The following is a 23,160-nucleotide window of genomic DNA, read 5'->3' as shown; positions in this document are numbered from 1 at the left end:
CTGAGTGCTGCTATTACTGTAGCAGCAGATGAAGGATCGGCTGCGCAGGAGAAATTAATCTATGCAGCTGTAATGGAATCCTTTATGGGGTCTAATTGTGCTTCTTCTCCTGAGTTATAACTCTATTTAGTGGCTGTGTTTCATTTCTGGCTCTTATTACAAAATTTAAGGAGAAGGAGATTTGAGGGAATGTGTGTGTGTGTGTGTGGGTGGGCTGCTTCTGGTAAACTTTATTCTCCATTCCACACACAGTCACAAATGTGTCTGCACACACACACACACACACACACACACACACACACACACACACACACACACTATCCTGTGCCCTGTGGCGGTTAGCTGAGTTTCATCTCAGTGTTTTGAAGTTGTGGAGTATTCCACTTCCTCAGGCTCCGGCATGATAGATACTTCCCCGGGACATTACCGTTCACATGCTCCATTATTAATCCATGGCTATTTGAGGAGTTCTGTGATCTATTAGATAGGTCTGATGTGTTTCATTAGGGTACAAGACAAATGAGAAAGATGCCTGATTGTCCAGAGTTAGAAAGTGTGATGTTGCCTCGCTCGTGTTGTCTGTTTACCTCAGCATAATGGCCATATTCTAAAATATTTATCATCATGCTTAATCGTCATACCAGTCATTGTTTTCTCTTGTTTCTGTGTGTGTCTCTCTCTCACGGTCTCCCCCTCTCTCCCCTCTTCCAGTGGGTGTTTCATGTTTACTGATGCTGCTTCCTGTAGTAGAGCGATCTCTTCCCAGGCTTCCTGGAGTCTGAACTTAGCCCTGTTCTAAACATAGACCCATCTCAGGGGTGTCATTGTAGCAAACAGAGAGGGCACTGTGTATCAGTAGAGCCCCGCTCACATGCTGGCAGGCAGCGGAGAGGACAGCCTGTTTGAAAGCACGTTCAGGGCCGGGGTATGGAGCGCTGCTCGTTTTGTTTTAGGACATTCTCCCATGTACACGCGCACCCACTCTCTACCGCATGCATATTTCCATGCAGGGAAGGTGCTCTTGTGAAGCTGTGTGTTGGGTTCACCTGACTCTCATGTCTGGTGAAATAGAGCAGAGATAATCTCGGCCTGACTGCATGTCTGACTGTCTCGAATGCACTAATGGGCAGTAGCGAGTGTGTATGTGCCCGGGCAGAATGTTTGAGACGATAATTGTCGTCGAACCAAATCCTGACCAATTTTCCCTCTGCTCCTCCCTCTCCATCCTGTCCTTTCTCTCCTTCTCCCCTCGTCCTCCCCCCCTCCCACCTCCCCCTCTCCACCCCCTCCCTCCCCTCTCTCCCCTCCCTCCCTCCCCCCCCACCTCTCCTCTCTCCCCCCCCCCCCCGTCTCCCCTCTCTCCCCTCCCTCCCCCCCCCCACCTCCCCTCTCCCCCTCCCCCCGTCTCCCCTCCCTCCCCCCCCCACCTCCCCTCTCTCCCCTCCCTCCCTCCCCCCCACCTCCCCTCTCTCCTCTCTCTCCCCCCCGTCTCCCCTCCCCTCTCTCCCCTCCCTCCCCCCCCCCACCTCCCCTCTCTCCTCTCTCTCCCTCCCCGTCTCCCCTCCCCTCTCTCCCCTCCCTCCCCCCCCCACCTCCCCTCTCTCCTCTCTCTCCCTCCCCGTCTCCCCTCCCCTCCCTCCCCCCCACCTCCCCTCTCTCCTCTCTCTCCCTCCCCGTCTCCCCTCCGCAGGGAGACTCCATGAAAGATGACGGAGGAGGTGACAGTTGTAGCCAAGTGGGACTACACGGCCCAGCAGGACCAGGAGCTGGACATCAGGAAGAACGAGCGCCTCCTGCTATTGGACGACTCCAAGACGTGGTGGAGGGTCCGCAACGCCGCCAACCAGACGGGCTATGTGCCGTCCAACTACGTGGAGCGCAAGAACAGCCTGAAGAAGGCCTCGCTGGTCAAGAACATCAAAGACACGTTAGGTAGGTGTGTGTGTGTGTGTGTGTGTGTGTTTGCGCTGCCCCGCTACTTGACTACAGCAGATGCAGTAAACACTGAGGGATAATCCTCTCTGCCCGAAGAAGTCAGGGCTGGAGGAGGAGATCCAACACTGATCTGGCTCCTTCTGGCTTTCCCTCTCTCTACTCCCCTCTCTGCATCTCTCTGTCACTCTCTCCTTCACTCTCTTTTGCTCTTGTCTCCAGTTCTCTTTTTGCTCTCTTTTTCTCTCTCCTGGCGGGAAGGCAGATGACGAGAAACAGAGTCAGGAGAGAGAGGCAGGGACAGAATTGTGTGGAGGCAGAGACGGAGAGGCAGGGAGGAAGGTTTTGGGAGGCAGAAAGACAGGAGGAGAGAGACAGACAGACGCACGCAAAGACAGGGGGAGCAGAGCAGTAAACAGGCCTCATTTCTCCTGGCAGTCGTAGATGTACAAATTAAATAGTCTGCATCCTGTCAGCACACATCACGAAACAGAGAGAAAGAGAGGGAGAGAGGGATAGAGGAGAGGAGAAGAGAAACAGAGGGGTAGAGAAACGGTTAGCGCAGAGACATAAAAGACAGAGAGGGGAGAAGGGAGCATCGGGAGAGAGGGATGAGGGAGAGGAGGAAGAGGAGAGAGGGATGAGGGAGAGGAGAGAGGGAGGAGGGAGAGGAGAGAGGGAGGAGAAAGGGATGAGGGATGATGGCGAGTGTCTGTTTCTGACAGTGCTTCCTGAGGGCTGTGTAGAGACAGGCCCTGGGGGAGACTCTCCACCACTATGTGGGCCAACATTGCACTGCCTGCCACTTCCACTCCCCAAACGCTATCACTCACTGTGTGTGCGTGTGTGTGTGTGCGTGCATGCGTGCGTGCGTTTCTACATCCGTGTGTGTGCTAATTTTTCGTGTCTATCAGTATCAGTGACTGTTTCCTATCGATCAGGACCAGTAATCAAGTACAGTGGCTGTGATGGTAAGGGCTATAATGCCTGTGCAGAGAGCTTCCATCTAGTCTCTGTGTCTAACTGTGTCAGGTATAGAATAGAACAGTCTGGCCTCATTCTTGGTGGAGGTCCTCTCCCTCTACTCTGTTCTAGGAGCTGAACTAGCCCAGCGAGACCCACAACCCCCCTTCTACACACTACGCTAGCCTTGCTTTACCGCACACACATACACACACACACACACACACACGTACATGCAGACAGATGGACGGACGGACCCACACAGATATGGACACACACACAAATGCACACGTACAAATGGGCGCACACAACCCTGTAAGCGCATCCACACAACCATATCATCCACCCACACACACACACACACACACACACAGAGCCTGTGTGTTTGTAGACTGTGTTCTGGACTGTGCCGTGTAGAGCCAGTGGTGAAGTGAGGGCTGCTTGTGGAGGCGGCCACATGCAGCCAGGAACACGCGCTCCAGCGGGAAGCCTACCACTGTGTCAACACTTAACATGCAAAACAAGGTCATGTGCTTAAACTGCCTCATGTAACGAGTGTCACTAACCCGGCGCAATGCTTGCCACAGAAAAAAGGGGAGCAGAGTACTACAGAGTACTACCTGCTGTGGTACTTTATTAATCGGTTAAAGAAAATAATCATATTAAACATAACCAATGATGAGGTATGTAGGTCAGTGGTATGCATGTGGGTGTGAATGAGTCGTGACGGTGAGCAGCGTTGAAGGGTGTGTTGACAGAAGTCAAAAGTTTGCCACAACTCAAAACAAAAGTTTGCTGCGGAAAGGAAGGGCTGTTCTCTGTGCGTCCCACGTCCTCTTAAAGGGGAAGAGACACACCTGGCCCAGGTCATGTTCCTAAACTTGGCCCAGGTGCGTCCTCTTAAAGGGGAAGAGACACCTGGCCCGGGTGCGTCCTCTTAAAGGGGAAGAGACACTCCGGGCCCAGGTGCGTCCTCTTAAAGGGGAAGAGACACACCTGGCCCAGGTGCGTCCTCTTAAAGGGGAAGAGACACACCTGGCCCCAGGACACATGCGCTAAGCAGCCTGTACGAGCACGAGATAGGCTGTCTCCTCTGGAGGTACAGGCTGAGGTGGGTCTACTGTGGTTATGGCTGACCCAGGGTGTGTGCTCTGGGACTGGGCTGGTCAGCTGTGTTCCAGGGGTGAGGGCTGACCCAGGGTGTGTGCTCTGGGACTGGGCTGGTCAGCTGTGCTGCTTGAGCTGCAGGCCTCAGGGCTGGCGACGGGAAGCGGGTAGCTAACCTCAAGACTCAGCTACGCTCCCAGACACCCAGTTCAGTGGGAGGAGTTGGTGAAGGACATGTGGAAGGAGAGAGAGTGTGGGAGGAGGGAATGTAGACTGTTCCTTTGCCAGGCCAGTGATTTTGAAGTGGAAATTAGTGAGATGGAAGGTTGTCTGTGTCTGTGCGTGCGTGTGTGTATACTGAGCTGTTAACAGAGCTTATTATATTTACATACTGACCCACAAGTATGTGCAAAAAAAGAAACATGACTTTACAGTAAACGGGTTAAATAACCTTCAAAATCCTTGGAATCATTGAATCCTGAAGGGCACAATCCGGTTTTCACCAATTAAACGCTACGATTTTTCTTCTAAACGTGTTGGGTTAGACTGCGCGTGCCCGCACACGTCTCATACGGTACAACACACCTCCAGATACTGTCACATCACAGTTTACCCTGTTCACTTAAACAGTCCTGTCTGTTCTGTATTCCAGACATGTTTGCATTTGCATCTCTCTCCCTCTTTCTCTCTCCCTCTCTGTCTCTTCCTCTCTCTGTCCTGTCAGTTGGGTTCTCTGATGTGCCTGGTCCACTGTATGTTAGACAGCTGCTCAGGGATCTCTCTCTTTCTCTTTGTCTCTCTCTGGCTTCTCTCCCGCCATCATCAACATGAGAGGAGGAAAGTTTGGTGCCACTCTGCCTGAACCCGACAACTTCCCAGAGTTCAGCCAGAGCTGTTTCCTCCATGCAGACACGTCCCTGTTCTGCCTGCTGCTCAACAGCCAATCAGTCTCCTGCCCTACTGTCCTCCTGCCCTCCTGCCCCTCCTGTCCCTCCTGCCCTTCCTGTCCTCCTGCCCCTCCTGTCCTCCAGTCCTCCTGCCCCTCCTGTCCTCCTGCCCTCCTGCCCTTCCTGTCCTCCTGTCCTCCTGCCCTCCTGTCCTTCTGCACCAGAATCCCCCACATGTACATGTATCTACTACTACTCCTCCTCCTCCTCCTCCCCTGTGTCATAATCTCCCACACGTGCATGTAGACCCAGGAGACGGCTTTGATCGACCACGTTTACTGTGCAAACTGTCTCGGGAGGCCGTCCCTAGAGAGCCGAGACAAAACCACCACTCTTCTCAATTCACACAACTGGATGAATATTTAACAGAGCAAAAAACTTTGTACCGTGTGGCTCAATCTCAAAAGTGCAAATTAGAGTTCAGTTCCAACTCAGTCCATCTTTTACAGCTGTTGGACCCAGGTCCCTCGAGGTGGATGGTTCTGCACCATCACAGACTAAAGGGATTTCTCTTGTGACGGCTGAGAGACTGGGGCAGTGTGTGAAGTGTTCAGGTCCTGGTGCTCTCTGGGCACCAGGCTCTAAACGGCGGCACTTTGAAAGTGTAGCCTTTGTGCTGTGGGAGACTGAGAGGCCAAAGCAGAGATGGAAGGCTAGGTAGGAGGGAGAGCTTTTGATGATGTGGCAGGCAGGCGGACATTAGGAGAGACCGAACAGCCTTCCGTCTCTCCTCTCTTTCGGGTTTGCGTGTGTGTTGGGGTTAAAGTCTCCCCCCCCCCCCCCGCCTACTTGATAGAATTTGTTTACCTTCCCACTGGGCCTCAAGTGCAGCCTGCAGCCTCAATTAGTTCCCTGCCCCTCTAACCCCTTCATGCTGCCCCCACGGAGCTGCTGGCATCAGGGCCGTCCCACGCTAAGCAGCCTCCTCTGCTGGCTCTCCTCTGTGTTCCAGTAATGAGCCATCACAGGCCTGGAGACTTCAGACTCATCATGAGTCTCAGCAGAGCCCACAAACCATGTTTACTAACCGAGCCTGCACTGAAACTCATGAGAGTCTCAATCAAAGCACCATGTGTGATCTCTGTTCAATTATAAGGTTTGTTTTTTGGAAGATAAAATGTCCTGTTAACAGATGAAATAATATAAGGATTCTCTCCCTCTCCCCTCTCCCCTCTCCTCTCTCCTCTCTCTCTCCTCCTTCCCCAGGCTTGGGTAAGACCAGGAGGAAGTTGAGCACGCGTGACACCTCCCCCACGCCCAGCTCCGACACGGAGAGCCCCTCCAATGGGAGCAGCGGAGGGGGAAGTGGGGGAGGAGGAGCTGAGAGGGTGTACGACCTGGAGATCCCCGCCGTGGTCAAGTTTGTCTACACGGCGGAGCGCGAGGACGAGCTGACCCTGGCCAAAGGGTCGCGTGTGGTCGTCATGGAGAAGTGCAGCGACGGCTGGTGGCGGGGGAGCCAGGGGGGGAGGGTGGGCTGGTTCCCCTCCAACTACGTCCAGGAGGAGCCGGCGGGGGAGGAGCCTCCGAGGGGAGGGGAGGGGCCGGGGAGCGCCCCCGGAGGCGGGGCGGCACTGGCCAACGGGGGGGCGGCGGGGGGCGGAGTCCTCCACACGGTCCAGACTCTGTACCCCTTCAGCTCCGTGACGGAGGAGGAGCTGAACTTTGAGAAGGGGGAGGTGATGGAGGTGGTGGAGAAGCCCGAGAACGACCCCGAGTGGTGGAGGTGCAGGACCAGCCGCGGCCTGGTCGGCCTGGTCCCCAAGAACTATGTGGCGGTCCTGAGCGACGGAGCCTCCAAGCCCTTGCCCTCCTCGCCGGTCCACAGCTCCCCGCTGAAGAGGCCCGTTCTGGGCCCGGTCCGGGTGGGCAAGTTTGCGGGCCGGGACTGGTACTACGGAGGCATCACCCGGAACCAGGCGGAGAGCGTCCTCAACGAGAGGGCAGATGTGGGAGACTTCCTCATACGGGACAGCGAGTCGTCTGTGAGTGAGGGGAGGGGGAGGGGATGAGGGTGTGGGGATGGGGGGGAGGAGGAGGGGGAGGAGAAATGGGAGGGGTTTTAGGAAAGGTCTTTTGGGAGATGTGGAGGATGTGGAGTTAAACAACAGAGGACGACAGGTGGGATAGAGAGTTCTGGGAGGGAACGAGAGAAGACGGCAATTGGGAGTAGAGGTGTGGAGTTGCTGTGGTCCCATACTGCCCCCTGCTGGTGAATGGGTGTATTGTCTATTGTATCTATACATGTCGAATGACTTTATAAACTGATTTCCTTTGTTTTCCACATCTCCCTCCTTCTGCCTCTCCCTGCCACCCCTCTTTTCCCACCCTCTCACCCTCTCCTTCCTTCCATGGGTCTCGTTCTCCCTTCCTCCACTATTCTTTCCCTCCATCAACTCTCCCTACCTCCTCCCCCTCTTTCTTTCTCTCTGCCCCTCCCCCCCCTTCCCTCCCTCTCTCCAGCCCAGTGACTTCTCGGTGTCCCTGAAGGCCATTGGGAAGAACAAGCACTTTAAGGTGCTGTTGGCTGACGGCTCCTACTGTATCGGCCAGCGCAGGTTTTCCTCCATGGAAGAACTGGTGGAGCACTACAAGAAGGCTCCCATCTTCACCAGCGAGCACGGCGACAAGCTCTACCTGGTCAAACCACTGCTGTGACACCACGCACACACAAACGCCTTCACACACTTAACAGAACTGAGGTAATGACATGTATATACACCATCATGATTACATATACAGACACACACACACACTAACAGACCTAAGGTACTCACAAGTATAAACACATATATACATACACACACACCCGCACACGCTCCCCAGTGCCCACAGATATCAGTAACTCGTCTTAATGTAAGCCTTAGCTCTGGGTCCTCTTGTTGTAATATCGTGGGGTCTCGTCCTACAGACGACTTGGACACCCACGCACACACACACACACACACACACATGTCTGGAGAGCTGGGCAGGGAGAATGTTGAACTCTGGAAGGGTGGTCTGTATGGGGGCTGTTTGTCGTTTTGTCTGTCTGGCTGTTTTGTCTTTTTGTTTCCTTTTGAAAGATGTCTGAATGCCTGTTTGGTACTGAACTCTCTCCAGAGGTTCAGAGTGCTGGTGAACCCTCTCCAGAGGTTCAGAGTGCAGGTGAACTCTCTCCAGAGGTTCAGAGTGCTGGTGAACCCTCTCCAGAGGTTCAGAGTGCAGGTGAACCCTCTCCAGAGGTTCAGAGTGCTGGTGAACCCTCTCCAGAGGTTCAGAGTGCAGGTGAACTCTCTACAGAGGTTCAGAGTGCTGGTGAACCCTTTCCAGAGGTTCAGAGTGCTGGTGAACCCTCTCCAGAGGTTCAGAGTGCAGGTGAACTCTCTCCAGAGGTTCAGAGTGTAGATCAGCGTGGTGAAAACACTCTTCTGCCTTGTCGTCTCTCGCCAACCCCAGACCCCTCTCCTCATTCTCTGCTCCTAGAAGTCCTTCTCTACCTTCGCCCTACTTCTGCTCCTCTCCCTCCCTCTCTACCTTCAAGTCTATCCTGCTCCACTGGCTCTTGTAACTGAGATTGCATCAGCTGTTTTGATCATTGCTGTCTTCCTGTAGGGGGCGCCATTATAGCTTGAATGTGACCAACGTTGTGGCATGCGATGATGAAAGGCTGTATGTCTGTACCTGGCTGTAATCCTGACTACAGAGGGACAGAGGGTTGGTTGAGTAAATAAGATGTGGAGGAAGGAGGGAAGTAGTAAGAAAAAAAAAAATAAGAAAAAAAAGAAGTGGTAGTCCACTTAGGAGATGGAGAGGGCCTCTGATGTCCGGAGAGCTGGACTGTCTGTAATCAACAACCAAATGTGCCACACCCACTACCTGTAATCCAGCGATTCTATTGGCTTCAAATCCTTGCCCATTGACAGTTCTGCCTACCGATTGGTTAACTGTACAGCCATCTACTCCACTCTGCCAAACCGCTACTTGATGTTTTCATCATCTTTACTTTGACTGCATCTGTCGTTTGATCCATTCTATGATGCTTCTACTTGACTCCAATGGACTCTACTGTCCCAATTGCCGAGAGCCACAGCAACTCATCTCTTCTTGTCGTTGACTAACTGATGCCCACATAGCGGGGTGAACCAGGGAGAGCACTAATTCAAGAGTAATAACAAACTTTGTTGGCGGAGTTTCTTTTCCTTTTCCTGCAGTATGTATGTTTGAGTGTCATTTCAGAGGGTCACAGCTTTTTTAGGAGATGATGATGATGATGATGATGATGATGATGATGATGATGATGATATATCTGAATGTTATTGAGCAATGTTATTTAATTCTTCAGTCCACTGTGTGTATATATTCAGAATGAAATGACAAGGTGCATATATGAATCGTTTTGATCCAACTTAAGGTACTGTACCGCCGACCATGTGGTGAGAATTGAAATACTTTTGTTCAATAAAAGTTTTTACAGAATACTAAAAAATGAAAAAGCGATGTGTCTGTGTTTCTGTCGGTAGTATGTCTGATGAGTGATTGGTCCTCGTCTGCTAGCCTGATATTACTGCTGATGGCACGACTGATAACATCTGTGTCAGTCATGTTAAATGCAGCCTTTCAGGCTCTTGATTCCTCAGGCATGCAAGGATGAGTGAGTGTCTGGCTCTGCCATCGATTAGCGCTGTCTGTCGCAGGCCTGATTCCTGGCTGCTGACAGACAGGGGTGTCACATTGATTTCACAGATGAATTGATTGCTCCTGCCTGAATGTCACCATAAAGAATGACTAATATCTATCTTTCAGATGTCCAGAGTCAGTCTTACCAACAGACAGCCTAGTCATGTGATGCAGACAACCTGTGGAGGTAAAACAGCCAGACATTTCGATATGTCTCGCTGATTAGATAGGGAGAGAGGTTTGTTCCATACATTGGATGTCATGGAGCACTGTTATTATTCTCTGTCTGTGGTGCCATAGGGCATGACCAGCTGGTGTTCATGCTGGAACAATGTTCCCTATGAAGAGACAATGTAGAAACAAACTGATCTTAGGAACGAAGGGGCGGATGAGGAAATGGAAGCTGGCTGTGTTGATTTGAGACCAAAAGGGGGGTAGAGGGAGAGGATGTGTAGGTAAGAGAGGAGGGGGTGGGATAGGAGGAGAGGAGTTGCTAAGACAGAGGAGGGAGGTGATGACAGAGAGGGGAGGGGTCCCTGGGCAGTACTCCTGGAGCACCAACAGAGGGCAGTGGTGTATCTCCCAGAGAGTCAGAAGAGAAACCCTCACTGTCCGTTATCCATGGCTAACTGACTTTCATTTACATTTAGTCATTTAGCAGACACTCTTATCCAGAGTGACTTACAGTAAGTACAGGGACATTCCCCCCAAGGCAAGTAGGGTGAAGTGCAAAGGCACTTTGCACTTCACCTCACTTGCACTTTGGCACGGACGGGAATCGAACTGGCAACCTTCAGATTACTAGCCCGATACCCTCACCGCTCAGCCACCTGTCTTTCTACGTAGTCCTGCTCTGGAGATGCCTCAATAACAGCCTGGTTTGTGTGTGTGCTCGCAGGTTTGTAGGATGGTCAAATCATCCGCACTTTTGGAAAATTGAAAGGCCATGCACTTAAAAGATCTTCCTCTTTCTACCCTCTTCCTCGCCGCCTCCTGGCTTATGTAAGTTACACGTGAAGTATGGCTTCACAGTGCATTAGAGCAGCTGCTAGTTGGAAAGAACAGAGAACAGTCATCAAGCACTCTCTTCTGTAAACTTGGCCTCACGCCGTCATGGATGGAAAAGCTTTTAACTCTTCCCTTCCTCCCTCATCCCGCTTTCCACCATTACCTCCTCTTTCACACAGATACAATATAAATAAATATATATATATACTATGTACGTGTGTGTGTGTGTGTGTGTGTGTGTGTGTGTATATATATATAAATCAAATCAAATGTATTTGTATAGCCCTTTTTACACGCAAGCATGTCACAGAGGGCTTCACATATGCCCATAGAACTGCCCATAGAACTGCCCATAGAACTGCCCATAGAACTGCCCATAGAACTGCCCATAGAACTGCCCATAGAACTGCCCATAGAACTGCCCATAGAACTGCCCATAGAACTGCCCATAGAACTGCCCATAGAACTGCCCATAGAACTGCCCATAGAACTGCCCATAGAACTGCCCATAGAACTGCCCATAGAACTGCCCATAGAACTGCCCATAGAACTGCCCATAGAACTGCCCATAGAACTGCCCATAGAACTGCCCATAGAACTGCCCATAGAACTGCCCATAGAACTGCCCATAGAACTGCCCATAGAACTGCCCCTCAACCAACCCTAACCCTCAAGGGGTTACATATACATACATATACATACATACATATATATATATATATATATATTATATATATACATACATACATATATATATATATATATATATATATATATATATATACATACATACATATATATATATATATATATACATACATATACATACATACATATATATATATATATATATATATATATATATATATATACATACATACATATATATATATATATATATATGTATGTATATATATATATATATATGTATGTATATATATGTATGTATATATATGTTGCCTTGTCTACAGGCTGTCATCTCGGCCTGTGTCCTCTGCCTTTTTTGCCTGTCAGATCTACTTAATGTACCCGCTGATGGATGTTGTTCTACACTGATGTATGTGCGTGTGTGGTCTCCACTTCCTGGCTGGGTTCTGTGGACGCCTCCACAGCAACCATGGACCGAGGACGGCCATTTTTGAAGCGGTGTATCTTGTGCCGTCCACAAACCACATCCCTGGGATGGTTTTGATAACTCTGAGATTCTTCTTTTCTCTGCGTTAAATAACCGATTTGACATGAATGGATAAATAACAGCTGTGTAGAAGACAACGTTTTATCACCCACCCAGTCATTTTAGATCAGATATCACTTCAAGCAGGGAGGGGATGAATAAGCCTGTGTGGTCTGACTGGATTACACAGCAGATGGTGGTATTTTTCTCCATGACAACTTTGTCTCCCAACTAACTATGGACATTGTAGTATAAGGCTTTATTAGCAAGCTGTCCTAACACACAATATCAAGCTAAGCTAGACAGCTGTGCTGAATGTAAATCAAAGTCCATGCCGCACTGCTAGCTATGAAGAAGAGTGCATGCTCTGTTATCCCAGTGCCAACCTATGGGAAACTTCCCTGGCACACAACACAGAGAGGTGTCTGGATACAGTGCTTACTCTCCGCACATACGTGCCAGTCTGAATCCATTCACTTCAGAGAAGCCTTCTCTCTGTGATGTCAACACAGGGAGAATCAGCTGGCATCTCTGGCACTGGCTGTCTTCCCTTCCTATCTGCCTCCATCAAAGCTCTCTCTCTCTCTCTCTCTCTCTCTCGCACGCACGCACACACACACACACACACTCTCTCCCTCCATCCCGCTGATACAAAACTATGTATCAGCAACCTACAGTACGCATGTAAGTAGATGTTCCGTATTCAGTCGGACTGCTTCTACGTGAAGCGTGAGACCCACTGTGTGTCTAACTGTTCCGAGGAGCGCCCAGGCCAGGCCTGTGGTTGGTGTGGAGGTGTGAGACTCGCAGGTCACACCTACCGTCCAGAGGAACTGGGAAAAATAAACAGAGACGTCTTGGCCCCAGACTCCCTCCTCTCCTCCCTCCTCCCCTCTCTTCTCTCCTCTCTTCCCTCCTCTCTTCCCTCCTCTCCTCCCTCCTCCCCTCTCTTCTCTCCTTTCTTCCCTCCTCTCTTCCCTCCTCTCCTCCCTCCTCTCCTCCCTCTTGCCCGTCTCCCCTCTCCCTCCATTCACACCTGGAGTATTTCCTCCAGCCCACAAGCTCCACACAACGTCAGGGGACTGCTGATGTGCTCCAGGCTGCTCTACAGCATCCTCTAGCAGGTAAGACTCCTGAGAGGAACCACAACACCTGATAGAATACAAAGAGGCTGTTTGTCATCTACACAACTGTACAGGGAATGTTAGTTTAGATAGACATGTGCATAGGGATATCATTACAATGTATACAGTGTGTGTGTGTTCGGTTGTTAGAGGCAGTATGGATCTATCCCATTAGCAGCATGGTTGAGAAGGCCATGATTGGAGTGGATGTCTCAATACTAATGGAGCAGAAAGAAATTGGACCATTTGGACTGAATGGGGTCCATTTCCTCTTTACATGTTCCCTTTCGTTATTGTTCCATCAGCGATAACGGCAGTGGTGTGAAGTGTTCTTTCCTTCTCCCTGTCTCAGAGCCGCTCTGTCTGAGTCACGTTGTCCTCCGAGCGTCTCCAGCAGCAGTGAAAGGATGCGTGGTGCGCGTGCAACGCTGCTCCTCTGCAGCCTCTACCTGGGCTTGCTGTGCCAGGCAGGTCAGTCAGACACTCCTGCTCCTGCTCCGATGCATTTTTGGAACTTTACAGGAGTCTAATTCTTCCATATAGAATGGAACTGTGGTGTTGTAATTTTTGGTTTAACTTTGCTCTTGTAAGGTTTGATCGCTTTGCCCCGTCAGCTAGAACTATTTGTTTTTATAGGGCTCCGTATTGGGTTCTACAGCTCTTTTTAGAAACATGTTATCTGACCCAGATGTTTCAATCTGCTAGCTTGTATAGAAGTCTCCCATTTTCATCCCTCTCTAAGGGAAGAAGTGAAGCATTGACAGAACAGACAGCAGCTTTTTTTCCATGTGACTTTTGAGGCAAAGTGCAAGATTTACTTTGGCACTGACACAATAAAAACCTTTTATTTTTCCTATCAGTTTTTTTTTCTTTCCATGATAATGAAAGGTGCCAAAATGTACTCTACTCTCTCTCTCTCTCTCTCTCTCTCTCTCTCTCTCTCTCTCTCTCTCTCTCTCTCTCTCTCTCTCTCTCTCTCTCTCTCTCTCTCTCTCTCTGCCTCTCTCTCTCTCTGTCTCTCTCTCTCTGTCTATCTCTCACATAGGTGGAGAAGAGAAAGGAACTGCCATAGAGGAGGATCACAGAGGTAGCATGTTTCACAATCATTTAAGCAGCCTTTCACTGTACACACCGACAATCATTTCTGTGTAGAATACAAAGGGTTGGCAACAGCAATCTAACCATAAAGGTTATGCAAGCTGTTATATCTATTCAACAATCTTATCTAAAACCTAATTTCATGCTATCTCCAGTGGAGCAACAGAGTCGGCCTGACGTGATCTGATTGGTCCCCAGGGGGAGGTGGGCGGAGGGAGAGGCGGAGCATGCCTTACTGGAACATGTGGTCGTCGGACTTCGTTGGGTGGATGGAGGAGCTGAGGACCCAGGGGGGGTACGACCGCCTGGATGATCTGGCCAGAACCTTCTGGGCTCACTTCCCTATCGCCACGAGTCTGGGCTACGATGAGCCAGAACCAGAGATCCAGGAGACCGGAGAGGGAGTCCCAGGGGGGAGGGGGGAGGACAGGGGGGAGACGGGGGGCAGGGGGGAGAGCAAGGGGAGGAGCGAGGGGAGGGAAGACACTGGACTGCAGGATACACGGAGGGAGGGAGGGGGGGGGGGAGAGGGAAGGGGGGGGGAGGACAGATGGGAAGAGAGCGAGGCGAGAGGGGAGACAGTGGAGAGTGGGGCAGGAGGAGAGATAGGGGAGAGTGAGAGGGGACAGGAGAGGGGGTCTGTGGGAGGAGTGTGGGAGGACAGTGGGACTGAGGGAGGAGTGTAGAGCCCAGAGAGAATAGGACACTTAATCGATCACAAGATCAGTGTTGAGCAAAAGTAGCTTCTGCATGGGTGTGTAGACACATAGCTGGTAAATTATAATAAAACCGTTATTAACTACAGACATTGATGATTCAGCTTTAATTTTTTGTAAATCATTCAAAGTAGAAATTACTTGAATCTTTTACTTACTGCTTTAAACGTCATCTGATCTCAGCAACACTTTGATAAAGTCAGTGTAATTTCACAGCGTACGGGTGTGGGGAAGGGGACCTGCATGTGTGTGGGTGGAAAATGAACATGTTCTTGAGAAAGAGACATCTGTTATTTCAGATAAACAGAAAAAACATATGGTTGACAATCTGGTAAAGCAGCATAATTATTCAACGCAGGAACAGTTATTTCTGAGAAAGCAGACCAGAGGGGAGGAAGGAGTTTCACCACAGCCTCGGGTTCAACCCGCCTGTTAATCCACCACACACCCTCTCCTCACTTTACCCTCTTCCACAACCTCACATCTCTCTTCTCCTCAGCTGCCCTCCTTCCATCAGTCATCTCCGTGCAAATCATACTGTACTCCTCACAACCCCACCATCTCTCTCTACCTCCTCACCCCCACCATCTCTCTCTCTTCCAAGAATGCCCTGCCCTCCTCCATCCAGGGGTCTGGACCCAGGTTGCCCTGCCCTGCCCCCCTCCAGCCAGGGTCTGGACCCAGGTTGCCCTGCCCTCCTCCAGCCAGGGTCTGGACCCAGGTTGCCCTGCCCTGCCCTCCTCCAGCCAGGGTCTGGACCCAGGTTGCCCTGCCCTGCCCTCCTCCAGCCAGGGGTCTGGACCCAGGTTGCCCTGCCCTGCCCTCCTCCAGCCAGGGTCTGGACCCAGGTTGCCCTGCCCTGCCTCTCCCAGCCTGCAGCTCTCCAGGAAGGAGGTAGAGACTCTGGGCCAAATTTCCTTCTCGTGGATGTTTACGGTCTTCTTTCTATTCCCCCTTTTTCTCTCCCTCAAGATAATCTTATTCTTCAGATGAACAAACACGATACGCACGTTCGAAGTAGACTCAACATAATCCACACCTCGGGGAACGTGTAGTGTGTGCCCTCAGGCTGGGGGATTGTGTGTACGTGCTGTTCTTCATTTTGTATTTTGTGTGTGTGTGCATGCAAGCATGTGTTAATTTTCAACCTGGGAATCTCCCACATTTCTTATCTAAGTCTCTTATGTATTAAAAAAAGGAAATAATTAGTGTGTCGATCTGTTAAATCCAAAGACGTGTGTTTTCCCTGTGGAGTGCTGGCTCCACCTGAGGAGAGCAGGTGTGCCTGGTGACACTCAGACACACTCACACCTGAGGAGTGCAGGTGTGCCTGGTGACACTCAGACACACTCACACACCTGAGGAGAGCAGCTGTGCCTGGTGACACTCAGACACACTCACACCTGAGGAGTGCAGGTGTGCCTGGTGACACTCAGACACACTCACACACCTGAGGAGTGCAGGTGTGCCTGGTGACACTCAGACACACTCACACCTGAGGAGTGCAGGTGTGCCTGGTGACACTCAGACACACTCACACCTGAGGAGCGCAGGTGTGCCTGGTGACACTCAGACACACTCACACCTGAGGAGCGCAGGTGTGCCTGGTGACACTCAGACACACTCACACCTGAGGAGCGCAGGTGTGCCTGGTGACACTCAGACACACTCACACCTGAGGAGCGCAGGTGTGCCTGGTGACACTCAGACACACACACACACCTGAGGAGCGCAGGTCACAGCTTGCTCAGCTGCACTGAAACACACAAGATGAAGTATCTTCAGTTTTATCTCACGCTTCACGTAGAAGCAGTCCGACTGAATACGGAACATCTACTTACATGCGTACTGTAGGTTGCATTGCAGTTTTGTATCAGCGGGATGGAGAGAGAGAGAGAGGAGAAGGAATCATTCTTCTGCGGATGTCGGTTCTGCCTTCATCCAGCATGAGCTGAGAGAATAGTTAGCGAACTGTGGAGTTGCACAGTTACTTGACGAGAACAATGAAAGAGGCTGTGATGCCAAGAATGATCCTCTCAAAGGGATTCTTTGCAATTGTGAGGAACATTTTATTTAAGAATGCGTGGGCGTGCGTGCGTGAGCAAGCAGATCCCAAAAGAGAGAAACAAACAGAGATGGATGGACATCTGGACGCAAAGCTCCCATGAAACTGAAAAAAACTATTCTTCCGCTTCTGATCTGATTCATTTATCTACACTGTCTATTTCCGACATTGATTTAGTCCATATTCCACTGTGGTGGGAAAAGTTAACAAAGCAAATGTTTGTATATGAAACAAGACTTCATAAAATGTATTGAGTCTTCTGCGAGGACAGCCGTACAGTGGGGAATCAGGTTTCTAGAAGTGGAACTGACCCAGCTTTGTTTGCCACAGTTGACTGTGAGACGAGCGAGGTGATGAAACACAGAGGTGGGTTAGGGGGTCCTGGGGGCAGGCCTCTCCTAGCTCCTCTCTACTGGGTGAACTAAATCAAACGCACTCCCACGCATTTGAAGTCCTTTGCTTGCAGGCTTCTTGACTCGTGGTGGGTTCTCAATTGTCTCCGAATTGTGAATTGTTTCCACCAACCACGTCGACCAGAGGACCGATAATGACACGGCTGGATTGCATTACTTTCAACGCTTTGATGTCAGTCACCTTAAACCAACTTTGCTGGACCTCATCCATCTCTCCTGTCGTATAACTGTCTCCATCCCTCCATCCCTTTCTCCAGATGCAGATCCTTTGTTTAGGAACCTTCCAGGAAGAAGAGTAATACTCAAACTGTCAGAAACTTGAATCATTTATGTTCCTCTCTGACGCACAGCACCAAATGTGTGTTTCATTAAAGGACCGGGGAGGAAGACGTCTTTCTTCTTCTTCACTTTTAACAAACAACAACAACAGGAAGGAGTGCAGTGGACTCCTCACTGTCTCTTGTCCCATGCCTGGCGTATCCTCCAGCAACACAACTGAGATTAGACTTGTGATCCCGTTAAACTCTATACGTGTCTGTGTATGCGTGCATGAGTGAGGGGGGGAGGGATTTAGGAACCCCTCCCCCTCTTCTCTCCCCCTCTCCTTCCCTCACTGCTGCTTCTGTCCTTAGCAGAGGTGGAAAAGTACCTCAGGCACACATGAACTTTCACTTAGCAGTAAAAGTAGGCTAAGAGCCACCACCCCCCCTCCCCCCCCCCCTCCCCGTCCGCTGAGAATACAGGCCCGCTTCTGTGGGCTGCTGACCACATCCCCCCCCCGACCATGGGACAGAGTTTCCACTACAAACACTTGTGCATGTGGCCACCCCCCCCCCCCTCTTCCTCTCTTCTTCTCTCCTCCAGCCATTCTCCTCGGCTCCCTGTCTCTTCTCCTCTCGTCTGTCTAGATCTCTTGTGCACCGTGCGAGTGTTTCTGGATCTCTTGTGCACCGTGCGAGTGTTTCTGGATCTCTTGTGCCAGTGCGAGTGTTTCTGGATCTCTTGTGCACCGTGTGAGTGTTTCGGTGTTTGTCCCGGTCGGTGAGCGCGGGAGACGAGAGGAGTCATGTCTTCCCAGCAGCTGTGTCTGAGGCTGGTAGGGCTCGGAGTCTCTGCTGGCAGCGCTGAGCCTTACAGGTGAGCCACATCCTGCTCCTCGCTGTCTCTCTCCCTGGTGTGAGTGTGTGTGTGTCTCTCTCTCTCCCTGGTGTGAGTGTGTGTGTGTGTCTCTCTCTCTCCCTGGTGTGAGTGTGTGTGTGTGTCTCTCTCTCTCCCTGGTGTGAGTGTGTGTGTGTGTCTCTCTCTCTCCCTGGTGTGAGTGTGTGTGTGTGTCTCTCTCTCTCCCTAGTGTGAGTGTGTGTGTGTGTCTCTCTCTCTCCCTGGTGTGAGTGTGTGTGTGTGTCTCTCTCTCTCCCTAGTGTGAGTGTGTGTGTGTGTCTCTCTCTCTCCCTGGTGTGAGTGTGTGTGTCTCTCTCTCTCCCTGGTGTGAGTGTGTGTGTGTGTCTCTCTCTCTCCTAGTGTGAGTGTGTCTGTCTGTCTGGTGTGAGTGTGTGTCTTTCTCTGTCTGGTGTGAGTGTATGTGTCTCTCTGTCTGGTATGTGTGGTGGGTTTGTCTGTCCTAGTGTCAGTGTCGTGGCCAGCCTGTCTGTGTTTCTGTCCATCCTCTTCTCCGTGTCTCTCTCTCTCCCAGTCTCTCTACTCCTGTACTGGATGAGTTCATTGTGAATTACTGAAGACGATTTCAAATCAGGTCCACCCTCCATTTATAGGGTTTTGAGAAAGTCAAATGATCATGGCACTCTGCTGTGCTTGGCATGGCAGTGGGACCGGCAGGAGGGGTGAAAACTCACGTCATTAGAGGGGGGAGCAGAAGATGTTTCACGCGCATTGACTCTCTCTCTCTCTCTCTCTCTCTCTCTCTCTTCTCTCTCTCTCTCTCTCTCTCTCTCTCTCTCTCTCTCTCTCTCTCTCTCCTCTCTTCTCTCTCTCTCTCTCTCTCTCTCTCTCTCTCTCTCTCTCTCTCTCTCTCTCTCTCTCTCTCTCTGCCTCTCTCTCTCTCTCTCTGCCTCTCTCTCTCTCTCTCTTGCCTCTCTCTCTCTCTCTCTGCTCTCTCTCTCTCTCTCTCTCACAACACACACACACACTGTGTGTCACACACACAGATGTTGAGCAATAAACTCCAGCAGTCCTTTTGGGGGAAAAGGACAGATGAAAGCAGAAAAATCTCAATTGGGGGAGTCAAGGGAAAACAACATCCTGAAACTAACTTTTTTGGGGATGGAGAGATGAAAGCAGGCGGAGTGGGGGACGGAGGTGTGGACGTGGTGCAGTGGAGCGCGGGAGGAGGAGTGTAGACCAGACCAGCGGCGGTTCTGTCTCCTACAGTCAGTGGGCTCACCTCGTTTAATGAGAGAGGTTTTTTGTACTTTTTTTTGGAGAGAGAGAGAGACAGAGAGAGAGAGGATTAGAGAGCACGGCAGGTAGAGTTCGACATGGAAAATCTGAGTCATGGTCAAATTTAGATGCTAGGCAACAAAAGGGAAACAGCCACCATTTCACATTCCCACGACATGAAAGCCCTTCCTCCCCCAGCTCTGCTCCACCGGGCTGACTGCAGAGCAGATAAGAAAAGTTCAGTGGTGAAATTGGTCTTTTTGCTGTTGAGCAGAGCTCATTTGCAACCCACACCCACAATTTTCAGCGTGTTCCACCGGAGGCTGTGAATGTTTTTTTCTAAGAGGATCGCCAGGCAATGTGTGTGTACATAATAATTTTCATCTCATGGAAAACAGGGCCCTTTCTCTGTGTTCAGCGCATTGACTCTACTCTGTGTACAGCGCATTGACTCTACTCTGTGTTCAGCGCATTAACTCTACTCTGTGTACAGTGCATTAACTCTACGTTTCCTGTGACTTGTCCAGATGTCTCCAGTGATAAAGGTCTGGAAAGGATCTTGAAAAAGAGAGAAGGTACAGTACATCAAACATTCTGTGTGTCACGTTCATTCCACATCAAACACTCCCTTTTTACAGATATTAACCAATCCACCTACGACTTGACAGACCAGTCATGTACTTGGAACACTTGATTTACCCTAGTTTCTACTCCTTCCAGAATGCTACCTTAGTCTTCAGTTCTACATTGATTCTATGTCAGGGGTCTCCAACAGCAAAAAACAACTGGCAGGTAGAGTTCCAGTAACGTTGGAGAGCCCTGTTCTAAGGTCTCCTAAACCTTACCCTCTCTGTCTCCCCCCAGTGGTGGGAGGCAGTAGTGCACCTGTCCGGGCTGCGGTGGCCGTCCCTGCCTCCAAGGCCAAGGAGTTCCTGGCCAAACTACGGAGGCCCAAGAGGAACATCTGGGACCGCAGTCGGCCAGATGTTCAGCAATGGATCCAGCAGTTCATGTACATGGGATTTGACGAGACGGTGAGAGGAGACAGGGAAAGGGAGAGAGAGAGACAGTGAGAGACAGTGAGAGACAGTGAGAGAGAGCGAGAGAGGACTAAACAGCAAGGCTATGATACAAACTGGGTAGAACAGAGTAACGGATGCAAGTGCCCTTGCTGTTAGCCTCCCCTCCAACGGCTTTGGGTTCAAACAAACTATTCAAAATGAGTCAATGGGCATAAGCCTGTGTGCCATGAGACATGTAGAGTCAGACGGGGGTGGATTTGACTGTAACGAGGGTCTCTGGGGCCACAGGTGGCTTCAGCCTTTGTGTCCTTCCACAAACTCACCTGATGCCAACAGATGGTGTCCAGATGGCAGCCAGTCACAGAGAAGAGCTGGCATGTGAGCCAGGAAACTGTTCTGTCACCCCTACACCTGTGAACTGTTTGTTTTGGTGGACCGAGGTGGGTGTAAGGATGGGAGGATGAGAGAGGGATTGGGAAAGAGGGGATGTGAGGGAGAGATGAACAGACTGATTTGTACTCTTTGTCTGAGCCGGGACAAACAGACAGAAGGCTACTGTCCCGACAGGAGCCTGCAGACACAGTCTTGTTCCTGGCTGATGATAATAACCCCCCCCCCCCCCCCCCTTCAGTAGCTCTCAGTCTGACAGAGAGGCGGAGAGAGCAGGCGGAGACAAACGCTTCATGCTCGCTTCATCACACAAACACACAATCACACACACATACATGACACACAGGTGGGTCAATACAAACAGGCAAGCTGACAGGCAGACAAGTTTGGACAAACAGATTTTCTGATCAAATGTCCTCTTATGCTGTGATTTTGATGGGCTTTTGAGCCATGTCAGAAAGTTGTAGTCAAAGTTGAGAAAGTGAAGCAAGGAAGGAGAGATGGTGTTTGTGTTTGCAATGGCCCAATATCTACCAGTAATTCTTCCGTGCTTTGTCAGTTGGTGGGATTGCTTCACTGGCTCCACGTGTCACATCCTGTGGTCACTGTGGTCACTTCCAGGTGTATTCCTCACCGCTGGCAATGACAGCAATGGTTTACCAACCATGATGTGTGTCGGCCACCAGAAACATTCACACCTCCTTCCATCATATTTCTCCATCAAACACATCTGTGTGTGTGTGTGTTTCTGGATGTGTGTACAGAGGCTGGAGGCGGACCTATCTTACTGGATGGACCAATCCCGCTCCAGCGACCAGGGGCGTCAGCACCACTACGATGAGAACTCTCCCATCGGACCAAGATACCCCAGCTCCTACCGCCACGGAGCCAACGTCAACTACGACTACTACTAGTAACATGAACTAGTACTAGTCAACATGAACTAGTACTAGTCAACCTGAACTAGTACTAGTCAACATGAACTAGTACTAGTCAACATGAACTAGTACTAGTCAAACTGAACTAGTAGTAATCAACCTGAACTAGTAGTAGTCAACCTGAATTAGTATTAGTCAACCTGAACTAGTACTAGAACATATTCACTCCTAACATAGCCTGGGTGAAAAACTACTCTGTTCACTCTGCAGTTAACCAAGTCAACGTAAACAATGACTTTCACTATTCTAATCCTACTAGTGTTTTAGTCTGTGTAAACTACTCACTAATGTATTAGCTAATCTCACTATACAAACCAAGCTCCGCCTCTCTTTATCTAACTGGGTTTGAACCCCAGAAGTCATTAAAAGAACTACAGTGATGGAGGAAATTCTTCAGCTCACCAATGGGATTTCCTCTGGGTACTGTAGTTGGATTTTGTACATTGTATATCAGCAACATTATAACAAAACTGTTGCTCCTGTTTGGTAGCTTGGTATCACAACAATTCTTACCTTATCTGTTTTGTTATTGAAACCTTGTTCTTTTGAAAGGAAGGCTTGATGCTGTAAAGTTCATAAAGTACAGAATGTTGTGTACACTAGTGTGCGCAAGGCTGTCATCCTTGCAGGATTAATAAAGTTTCCTGACTCTCCCAGTATTTGTCCTCCCACGCCAAAAACACACCTACACTCCATAACAGGTGACGTAAAGGTTTCGTAACATATAACAAATACAGAACAGCCCCTGCATGGACACACACGCACGCTACATTTTTCATTCTGAAATATTTTATTAAAATAGGATCTTCACCTGAAACTGAATAGCATAATATTAAAGTTTTTGACAGCAGAGTTTTCACAACAAATCTTAAAAACCACGACACACAGACAGCTAAGTAGAAACTCTTAACTGCTTTGTATGAAGCGCCAGACTGGCAGCCCTCTGAAGGAACACTGATTGTGTGCGGGAGACGCGTGTGTTAGCATGGCGGAGAGGGAAGGTGACGGAGGGTGTGGGGGTGCACTCTGGATCATAAAGACGCTTCACCCCCCCTTCCCCTCCCCCCCCTTCCCCTCCCCTCCCCCCCCCCCCCCCACCACCTCCCCTGTGTTTCATTAGAAACACTATAAACAAAAAAAAATACGAAATCTGATCGTGTCACAACACAAAACAACCCAGCGTGAATGGCGCCCACGTCTTGTCTCCTCC

General features: G+C 50.2%; 2 protein-coding genes across 2 annotated transcripts in view; both read left to right on the top strand.

Moving 5' to 3' along the window:
* The window catches only part of nck2a (NCK adaptor protein 2a), a 22,473-nt gene extending 13,788 nt beyond the window's left edge, over nucleotides 1-8,685 (top strand). The window contains exons 2-4 of the mRNA XM_067229249.1: nucleotides 1,691-1,932; nucleotides 6,156-6,934; nucleotides 7,413-8,685. Of these exons, the coding sequence (XP_067085350.1) occupies nucleotides 1,707-1,932; nucleotides 6,156-6,934; nucleotides 7,413-7,607 (1,200 nt within the window). The 5' untranslated portion in view covers nucleotides 1,691-1,706 and the 3' untranslated portion in view covers nucleotides 7,608-8,685. The remainder of the gene's footprint in view (nucleotides 1-1,690; nucleotides 1,933-6,155; nucleotides 6,935-7,412) is intronic.
* A 9,429-nt stretch (nucleotides 8,686-18,114) lies between these two features.
* ecrg4a (ECRG4 augurin precursor a) lies at nucleotides 18,115-22,603 on the top strand. Its single transcript, XM_067258997.1, is given in 5 exon segments — nucleotides 18,115-18,317; nucleotides 18,319-18,343; nucleotides 20,128-20,175; nucleotides 20,465-20,634; nucleotides 21,777-22,603. Coding segments are annotated over 5 exon segments (438 nt in total). The 5' UTR covers nucleotides 18,115-18,272; the 3' UTR covers nucleotides 21,927-22,603.
* Nucleotides 22,604-23,160: the final 557 nt, after the last annotated feature.

The sequence above is a fragment of the Osmerus mordax genome, chromosome 2, assembly GCF_038355195.1.
Source record: "Osmerus mordax isolate fOsmMor3 chromosome 2, fOsmMor3.pri, whole genome shotgun sequence".
Lineage (NCBI taxonomy): Eukaryota > Metazoa > Chordata > Actinopteri > Osmeriformes > Osmeridae > Osmerus > Osmerus mordax.
This window is presented reverse-complemented; position numbering and strand designations above follow the sequence as displayed.